Source organism: Nesoenas mayeri (assembly GCF_963082525.1).
Source record: "Nesoenas mayeri genome assembly, chromosome: 13".
Taxonomy (NCBI): Eukaryota; Metazoa; Chordata; class Aves; order Columbiformes; family Columbidae; genus Nesoenas; species Nesoenas mayeri.
The window spans coordinates 8,343,225-8,353,337 of record NC_137550.1 but is presented as its reverse complement, the minus strand read 5'-3'; the positions used below and the strand labels follow the sequence as shown (position 1 = coordinate 8,353,337).

The 10,113-nt window shown below is 50.4% G+C and overlaps 1 protein-coding gene across 1 annotated transcript; it reads right to left on the bottom strand.

Moving 5' to 3' along the window:
- TNMD (tenomodulin) lies at positions 1 to 9,285 on the bottom strand (the record flags this gene model as incomplete). The annotated part of the gene is made up of 7 exons (XM_080352577.1): positions 1 to 210; positions 507 to 679; positions 2,133 to 2,286; positions 4,126 to 4,227; positions 5,030 to 5,170; positions 8,976 to 9,110; positions 9,238 to 9,285. The coding sequence occupies 7 exons, from the start codon at positions 9,283 to 9,285 to the stop codon at positions 1 to 3; spliced, it is 963 nt and encodes a 320-aa protein (XP_080208703.1).
- Between the last annotated feature and the right edge of the window lie 828 nt (positions 9,286 to 10,113).

The following is a 10,113-nucleotide window of genomic DNA, read 5'->3' as shown; positions in this document are numbered from 1 at the left end:
CTACACCCTGCCCAGCATCCGCGCGATCCACCAGTTGCAGGGCATGATGATGCGGCAGATGACCCTCCCACCCTGGTAGCAGTAGGGGTAGGGGTAGTAGCCCAGGAGTGGCTCGCAGACCCGCCGGCAGTAGCGGTTGGCACGGCGGCACTGGGCACAGCAGTAGCCTCGCTCATCCCACAGCGGGTGGAACTCCAGCCCGTTCTCTGACTGTGGGAAAAGCCAGTGTCAGCAAATGGGGACACATGGAGAGAGAGGGGGACATGTGGCCAGGGTACCGCAGGAAGACAGCCAAGACACTCCAGAAGCATGGACAAGACATCCTTAAGGACCACAGCTAGGGCATCTGAGGAATATAACCAGGACACCCCAGGAGCATGGCCAGACCACCCTGGGAACATGACCAGGACACCCCAGAAGCATGAACAAGACATTCCAAGGAGTAAAGCCAGGACACCCCAGGACCATGTCCAGGACACCCCCAGGATGCGATTCCCCACACTCACATAGTCGTTGACGGGCAGGTCCTCCTCGGTAAGCTGCCGTGCCCGACGCTTGGGCCCTGGCTGTGCATCCTTCTCCACCTCGCGTTCACTCTCCCCGTCCAGCCAGCTCTGGTTGTTCACAAGCAGCTCGGGGTCCTCTTCTTCTGTCCCTTCAAGGTCAGCCAGCTCAGGAGCTACAGGAAGAGCCCAAACACCAACAGTGAGGGAGCAGGGGGACAAATGCAGCAACAGGCATTGATGTCTCTACCAGAATTTAATTCTGTGGTACAAGAAGAGGAAACCACTGCAACCTCAGTAACTGCACCAGTGAACCAGCTGTGCTCCATTGCCTCCTACTTTTACCAAGCTCAAGTGGAGGGCTGTAGGAGATACTATGCAGGAGGAGAGGGCAGAGAAGACATGGCTTATACCTTCCCGATGCTCACGGGTTTTGGGTACCACAGGGCTGCAGGTGCAGAGAAGCATGTCTTCATAGAATCATAGAACAGTTTGGGTTGGAAGGGACCTTCACAGCTCATCCAGTCCACCCCTGCCATGAGCATGCAGATCAGGTTGCTCCGAGCCCCGTCCAGCCTGGTCTGGGATGTCTCCAGGGATGGGGCATCTACCACCTGTCTAGGCAACCTGGGCCAGTGTTTTACTATCCTCATTGTAAAAAATTTCTTCTTCATGTCTGACCTGAATCTCCCCTCCTTTAGTTTAAATCCATCACCCCTTGTCCTATCATAACAGGCCCTGCTAAAAAGTCTATCCTCATCTTTCTTATAGTCCCCTTTTTCATAGGCCCTTGTGATGGGTTCTGCTGCTGCAGGGCGGGATTTGTAGACCATCAGCAAGTCAATGTGATTGGGAGCAGATTATACTCAGCTACAGCACCTGTTGGTGACTCAGGTAAGACCCACAGTGACACTAATTTTCTTTGCGGCAAGGTTGAACAGCAGTGACCAAGGAAGCAGAAAGGGGACAGCAGCCTCTCTCCGCATCCGGGATCTCTGATACCCACTTGCTCCCAGGACCTTTGATGGCCATGAGCTGCCTATCACCCTGGGGGGCAGCAGAGCAGAGGAAGTTTTCTCAGTAGGAGTTTTTAAACTAGCTCATTCAGAGAGAAGTGGGTTAGAGGGAGCAGGTAATTACACTGGCAGATCTCCGAGGCCACAACCTCTGCGAGGGCTGTGCAGCGAGCAGCTGGAGGTGGCAACCCCGTTGTGTGATTTAGATGCAGATGTCTGCTCAAGCTCTGATGTTCATGCAGTGATGAGAATTTAGGCGTCCCAGTTTCCAGCAGTGCTGGTTTCTTTGCAGGTACAAAGGGTTTGGGTTGGTGGTGGTTTTTTTTTTGCCTTATTATGAGGAGGGTGGCTACTCTGCAAAGTGCAGGGCAGTGGGAAGCCCGCAGAGATGAGCACTCTGCAGAGAGAAACTTCAGCCCCTGCTATTACATTGGCCAGGTTCTCTTGTGGTCATGGCCAACATTGTGTTTGTGTTTGAGACACACAATGAGGCAGGAACAGGTTTCCATCATGTTGTATTGGGGCAAATGGCAGTGGGGACATGGGCAGGTGGCAGAGCTGGTCCCGGCAAAGGGATTAATGAGCACTTTGGGGAGGAAGTGGCTCCTTGTACCTGCTATTGGTGTTGGATGGATCCAGTAGATGGTCACGTTTCTGCAGATGTCAAAAATTTTGGAGCTTTTCAGGAACTCTTTGTTCTGAATGGGCTTTTCCCCAGGCACCCAGACCACGGACTGCTCAAAGTAGGTGCTCGTGATTTCTTCTCCCTGAAAGAAGAGTGAGATTTCACGCCGACATGGTGAGACACCCTCTCCCCACTGCTGGCTGCTTCTCCTCTTCTTGGCTAACCCAGAGGCCCCTCTCCCCTCCCAGAGAGCAGCTGGACTTCATCTGCCTTCGATGGTGGTGCTTGCTTGGGTGCAAGCAACAACCCACTGGTCCTCGTGGAGGAAGACCCATCAGGAGCCTTCCCTGTCCTATCCACTCTAAGCCAACACCACCCAGCTTTCTCCTCCCTCTGTTCATCATGCTCCAAGAGCCTTCTCCTGTGCAGTCCCCACCATATGGAAGAGCCTTCTGGAGTGCCCCAGCTCATTTAAAACCCAAGATTAAAACATCTCCTCTCTGCTTTGCTCTTACTACTTAATTCGTCTCTCCTTCTGCTACTGATTTTGTGATCGAACACTTTAATTTATTCCTCACAGAAATTCTTTGCACGGCCGTATTCTGTAATTTATACCACATGTCTCTGCTGTTGCATTAGTCCATGGTGTGTTTTGGCAGGCACTTAGGGAGGGAGATATATAAAGATTATTGGATGTGTCTGTGCTGAGCTATCTTGCCAAGGAGACGTTGTGTACGTTGGTGGTGGTAGCCCATAGAGCAAGCCGGCAAATGGCATTTTTCTCTCCAGAAGGTGTCTAGAGCTGTATTTCTCTTTTATAGAGTTTTTCCGTATGGCTTTGGGAAGTCTTAGGAAAGCGCCAACACAACCTGACCAGACTGAGTTGGTTTTGGGGTGTCTGGTGAAAGCTGGGGGGTTGGGCAGGTGCTGCCTGAAGAACCTGGCAGTGCTGGGAAGAGACGAATAGAGCTTAAATCTATGTTTATCTCATTGGGTTTTACATTTCAGCTCTCTACCCGGGGCAATGTTCTGTTAAAGCCTGGGAAGTCATATCCCTTTTATGATGGCAGCCGAAAAGATCTATTAGCTTCTTATGGCATAATCAAAGAATCGGTGTCTGGGAATTTGGGTCATGATTCAGGGAAATGTTTCTGCCCATGCTTCGTTTCAAACATGTGTCCTGCTGGTGTTTTATCTGCAATAGCTTCCTCGAGGGGGGGTTCAGTCTGCTATCACCCTTTGTCTTGCAAACGTGGAGGCGGGAGGGCTGTGCCAAGGGCCTGTGCCACTGGGGAAGGGGACAGGGAAAGAGGATGATTGCTTTCAAGGGACAGAGGCATCGGGTTACGCAGTCAGAGAGGAGTTAAAATATGGGTTTAAACAATATTTCCATGCATCACGCAAAGCGTGAGACTCCCAGCAGCAGGATGTGGTGGGCAGAAGTTCAATTGGTGTAAAAAGCCATGGGGCACATCGGTGGGAGAAGGTCAGGACGGGGAGGCGGCCCCAGCCCCGCACTTCCCACCTCCCAGGGCTGTTTGCCAAGTGCTTTTTCAAATCACATTTCTTTAACGCGGCTGCTCTTTTAAATTCATTACTCCTGCCTCATCCGGCTTGAGAACATGAGGCTCAATTCTTGGAGAAAACAATTTGATGGACTTTTTAGTGCCTGCTAATCCTGAGCTGCCTTGTGACCTTTTGACTACAACAGGATTATTGTTCTTGATCTCCGGTATTGTGCAGAGAGGTTTTTGTCTGTTGGCTGTCTAATCCTGTCTCTTTCCACTTGCTGTTTTTACAAGCAGGCCTCTGAAATAAGATCATTTCATGAAGTGATCATAACTCATTATTTCTTTATTGAGGAGTCTCTGGGAAGGCTGGAGTAGATGGGAGGGCAGTGGGGACAGTGATCATGCTCCCAACACCAAGGAAAGGGGGCATTTCATGGGGGGAAGAAAGGTGTCCTGTTTTATTCACCTACCTCAAGCTCGGGAATCTTGGCCTCTGTGGTCTCAGGTAGGACTTTAGTCTGAGCTTTGATGAAACATTTTTGAAGTCCGACAAAGAAGATGCCAGTTATTCCCTATAGCACCAAAACGAACACAAAAAACAGCAGTCAGGGCAAAGTAGGAGGATAAATAACCCCATTGCACGGAAGGTACAGCTGGATGAGGGTTTAGTTTTATTTTTCCTGTTGATGTTTTTCTGCAAACTCTGTTCAGCAAGAGTGCTAAGATGTACTAACAGATTCTCCTAAGGGATATTGCATTTTATGGTTTGGGAGAATTGGGCTTTTTACAAATATTTTAAGGCAGATAGTGATAAAATTTTTACTTTGCTCCTCTTCTCCATATAACTATCATGAGCTCTGGTTATCATAAATAAAAATATGCAGAATAGCACCTGACCATTATGGTTATATGAACATTCAGCACCCAGTTTCTGCTAGGCTATTAGCTGAAAATTTTGCCATATGTCTCTGCACAAGGTATTTCCCTACAAATTTTAATTAGGTTTCAGAGAGAGCCTACAACCTACAACATCATCATGAGGTTTTAGTTCTCTCCAGACAGACAAATGTACTTGGCTCGGATAGATTTATGATGATTGCATTCCTTTGCAAGGGTAAATCCAATAACTAGGTCTTGCTTTGAAGATATATTTCATTGGAACTGAACCACACCACTATTAAATACCAGTGGAAGCTTTTGTAGGTACACATCTCCTTTCCTTTGAGAACATCCCCAGAGAGGCTGCATATGGACGTGGTTCTCCCTGACCATTCCAGGTCTTGCTTCAGCGACCCTACAGTATCCTAAGGGATCCCATTGGTCCTGCTGCAAGACCACAGGCAGGGTCCCGGGGACAAATCCTGCTGCACTCACATTTTTGAAGTCATGGATCTCCAAGATTTCCTCGCTGCCATTCCCGCTCCTGAAAGTCTCTGTCCTGGCCAGTGGGTCAATCTCCATCACAATCTTCTTCTTTTCACCATGGCTGAAGAATGTGTGCTCCATGTTGTAAACCTGTGAGGGCCAAAACAGCACAGGGGTTGCCTCTGCCCCCACCCAATTTAACAGGGTGGCCAGTGGGCAGGTGGGCTGCTGCTGGGTGCCTGACCCTGGTGCTGAGCACCCTGCCATGGGGCTGCTTGGTTCCTTGCATCTCAGCTCTGAGATAGGGCAATCATTTGGGTTGTGCAAGGAGAGGCAGCTCCCAGGCACCGGGGGTGGGAAGTGGGGCAGGATGAGATCAGACTGTGCGGAGACAAGTGTGTCAAGCCTGGAAGAAGATGCTCATCCCACAGTTGCACCAGGAGCTTTGCCATGTCTCAGCCTTTGCCGCTGCTGTTTGCGCCACGAGCCCATTTACGTCCCAGGCTGGACTCAAGTCCTGAGCCCAAGGGACCTTGCTTTCCCTTCTGCCTGGCTTTCTTGCTCTGTCAGTCCAACCTTGGATTTCTTGCTCCATCACTGTGTCCTTGTCTTTCTTGCTCCACCACTGCATCCCCAGCTCACTTGCTCCATCACTGCATCACCAGCTCACTTGCTCCATCACTGTGTCCCCGGCTCACTTGCTCCATAGTATCATCCTCAGCTCACTTGCTCCATCTCCGTGCCTTCTGTTTTTCCTGGAAAGGCAGAGGTAAAAGCCTCTCTATGCCTGGAGAAGATCAGGGATTGCCTGCGGATCAAAGACCTCCTCGAGGGCTGCTGAAGAGCTTCAGGGCATAGCAGCCGGCTTCCCGCAGGCACTCATCCCCACGGGGAGCCGGGGGAGCAGCTCCGGGGGGAGCAGCCTCTCCTCCTCGCAGGTGCTCACTGCACTCAGCCAGCCTGGCAGCCCTCCAGTCCCTGTGGATGTCTGACCTTACAGGATGAGCAGTGGCAGATGCTATTTGAAGCACAAAAATGATCCCGCTGGCATGGTGAGAGCTGAGGAGCCTTGGGGAGTCTCATTTCCTGAATCAAACGGTGTCATGCAGAAGCAAAGGGCTTGTGTAAAACTCCTCAAGCCTGCAAGGCAGGAGGGAGTGATGGAGGCACGGGGATGGAAAACCCCTGTTTGTCCTCTGGTATGGTCTTGGAGCTGGGGAAGGAGTGCCCTGGTCCCACAGCAGTGCCTCAGCAAGGGGCAGGGGCTCTGCCTGCAACCCAATCCAAACTCCCTTTCACAGGCCCCTGCTTCTTGCATGTCGCTCCCTGTCAGGGGGTTCAAAGCCTCTGAACAATATTTTCATAGAATCATAGAATCATTTTGGTTGGAAGAGACCCTTAAGATCACTGAGTCCAACAATAACCTAACTCTGGCACTAAACCATGTCCCTAAGAGCCTCATCTCTACATCTTTTAAATCCCTTCAGGGATGGTGACTCCACCACTGCCCTGGGCAGCCTGTTCCAGTGCTTCACAACCCTTTCCAGGAAGAAATGTTTCCTAATATCCAATCTGAACATTCCCTGGTGCAACTCGAGGCCATTCCTTCTCTTCCCATCACTTGTTACTTTGGAGAAGAAACCAACACCCTCCATGCTACAAACTCCTTTCAGGTAGTTGTAGACAGTGATAAGGTCAGCCCTCAGCCTCTTTTTACTCCTCACCAGTCCCCAGTACAGGGGGACAACCACTTTGCTACTCCTGCTGGCCACACTATTTCTGATACAAGCCAAGATGCTGTTGGCTTTTTTGGCCACCTGGGCACACTGCTGGCTCATGTTCAGCTGATTGTCCATCAACACCCCTAGATGCATCAGCATCCCCCATTCTGCAACTGCAGAACTGGCTGTGCAGGCAGTAACCCCAGCTTAAGAGTTCGGAGAGCGATGTGCACCTTGGCAGCCATGAGCATCTCCTGTTAGTCAGCAGGAGGCTTTTATCAAGATATATAGCTGTCAATGGATTTTATGCTATGGTAAAGACAGTCTGAAGCCTAAAATGGCTGGAAGGCCGCCGGTTTTGACTGACAAAAAGTGCATGGGGCCATAAATCATTTCTAGGAGGGTAGGATCCCGGATGGCACCTTAGCTTCGAGTATCTTGCCATTTAGGAAGAATTACTTTGGCCAGCACAGTGGCTAGCAAACCCATTTGGGCTTGGCTGCCTCTGTGCTGCTCATAGAGCTGTGAGATGTTTTATAGGGCTAAAAATGCACTTGCTTGCGAATTGCTGAAATATGTCCCCCTGCGAGGCCGCGCCGAGCCCCTTGTTAGCTGACTCATCGCCTTCACTCACCCGTGGTGCCGGCCGGTGCGGATGCTGCTGTGCAGAGGGCAGCGCCATGTCCAAGGCCACCCCTCAGAGGAACAAGTCTTCTTTAAAGATTTTTTTCCGCTCTCCAGTTGCATGAAGGGAACTCAAAGGGGTTTTTTGTTCTTTAAAGAGTTTAATCCCACTTGGTTTATATTTTCAAGCATTAGGAGCTCACAGCCTCCCCCATCATCCTGTTCCCAGAGGACTCCTGGACCAGCTGGAGAAGTGATGCCAGACACGGCGATGTTGGACACCAGGAGCGTCATGACACCTGTGGCTCCACCGCAGGAACATCTTTGCTCTCCTGGGACCTTGTGCTTCGCTCACCCATCCATCAGGTGTTGTGAATGGCTTTCAGAAATACCAGACTCCATCCTCCATCAGGCCATGGGGGCCGAGGACCAGCGCCATGGATAACCCTTCCAAGGCTGTGGTGATGGCTCTGTGCCTCTGGCTCAGAGAAAACCTCCCCTCCGGGGGTTAACAGCCTCTTCCTCCCATGGCTGGCACACACCCTGTTTTTCGAGGAACAGTAGAGACTTTATAACTGTCTTGGCAGGAGCCTGGAAGCACATATGGCTTTTATTGCTTTTTCTTTTATTTTTTGGGGGGGATTTATTTCTACTTGATGATAAGAAGACAAAGTTTCCTGCGAGCGGGTGCTTCCTCTGCCCCACGGGAGGGCAGCCCTGGTGCGGCTCCAGTGTGGGACAGGGAGGACAGAGGAGGTGCCACCATGGGAAAAAGGCCACTTTGGCCGTACTTGGGTGTTTTAGGGATGCTCTTAAGAGTTGGCAAAACCCACCAGCACCAGGCTGTAGAACGGAGCCTCCTGAAAGACCATGGAAAGTCAAAGAGGAGCAATAGGGAGCATTGGGCAGGCTGTTGGCTTCAAGGTTAAGCTATTGGCTTCAAGGTTAAGCTATTTTCTTTGGGTATGGGACAAAAAAAAAAGAGGAGGTTGGCAGAATTGCCAAGTTCTTGGCCAGAATAGGCAGAGATGCCACCCCCGGCATGCTCGGCACTTACAGCAGCATCTGTCTGGGGACCTGGGAATAAATGAGCACAATCCAGTTAGCAGGAGCTCCTCCAAAAGCTAATCCGTCTCACCGTCCCCTCACATTGCAGACACATTAAAGTAAGAAATATAATCCATGACAATCAATCACCACTGCGTCCTGGCTTTCTCTCCTCTTTATGCGGTGGCATAATGACTTTTCCACCAGTTTCTGGCAAGATAATTGAAATGAAATGGAAAATATTTTCTTACTTGTCATAAAATTTGCTGCCGGTGAAATAAGACTAACTTTAACTCTTCGTGGTGTAGCTCCCATCCCCTATAATTGTCAGTTAGGGAAAGAATGCAGCAACAGAGGAAAAAAACCAGCGCATATAAAGTCAAGGCTAGTTATGAATAATATGAAGATTTTTAAGTCCCACGAATACTTGTGGTCTGAGAAAATGCATTTTGTAAAGTTGCCTGGGTGTCGGGGTGTAGTTAAAAGTTTCAGTGAGTCGGGGGGGACAGCTCTGTCTGGGGAAGCGGCACTCAGAAACGCCAGATCAAAGAGTTTTTACTTACTTTTCTGGGTATTGGGTTCCAGAGATATTTGACACCAAAAAATATCAGAATAAGAGAAATGAGCAGCACACTGAGGAGCAGTCCGCAGACCTGGTATCTGGTGCAGGTCTTCTTTTGCCTCTTGGATGCTTCTGCCTAATTAATGATAAAACAGCCATAGCCAGAGGTTGGATGATGATTCAAGGAGAGACGAGCACACAGGCATATCAGAGATTTATCATGCTGACAAGCTGCACGGTAGCAAAGCAAGCCACGAACTTACGTCCAGAAAGTGACAATCCTGCAGGCTCTCCCGAGCCGTCCCTCCCATGGTCTCCTCTGTGTGCGAGGATGCAGTCCCGCTCTGAGGTGGAGTTACAGAGGAGTTACAGAGGCTCTGGGCTGCACGTTCGGCGGGGAAGGCTGGGTCACGGCCGCCCCGATGACGGCAGCCGCCAGCTTTCCCCACAGCCTGCCAGGCCCCGGGTGCTCCCGCAGCCATTCCCACGCTTTTGGAGATGAGCCTGCACGAAGCTCTGCTGTGTGCTGTCCATCGGCCACATCTGGCATCCCAAATTTTCATTTAAATCCGCTCCTGTCACCCCCGGAGCTCTGGGGACAAGGGCACTGCTGCTTTTGGGGGGTAGTGCCTGTGTATGGGGGGACATGGCATGGTGGGAGGTACAGGGATGTGCATGGACATGGGTGTGCACATGTGGGTGTGCACACATGCGTGGGTGCAAATGCATAGGTGTGCACCTGTGTTTATGTGCATGTGCATAGGTGTGCATGCACACGTGCACATGTGTATGCATGCATGAACATGCACATTTACATAGGTGTGCATGCATATATGCGTGTGTGTGCACATACACATACTCACAGTCAGCCCTCAGCAGCACGGTGTGAAGCACCAGCTCTCCCCACGGGGTCTCTGGCATCCCACACCCACTTTGTGCAGAGCCCTGCCCCAAAGTCAGCCTAACTAGGAATTTCCTGATTTTTTTTTGACATTCAAAAATTTCCATGTGTTGAAATTGTACCATTTCTTCGTGGAATTGAACCCATCTTAAGAAAGGCTTTCAGAAATCCAGTGTGAGGTTTCTAGTCTGAACAGGATGAGGCTCCCTGGTGTAGAGGAGCTGGCATAAACTGTTTT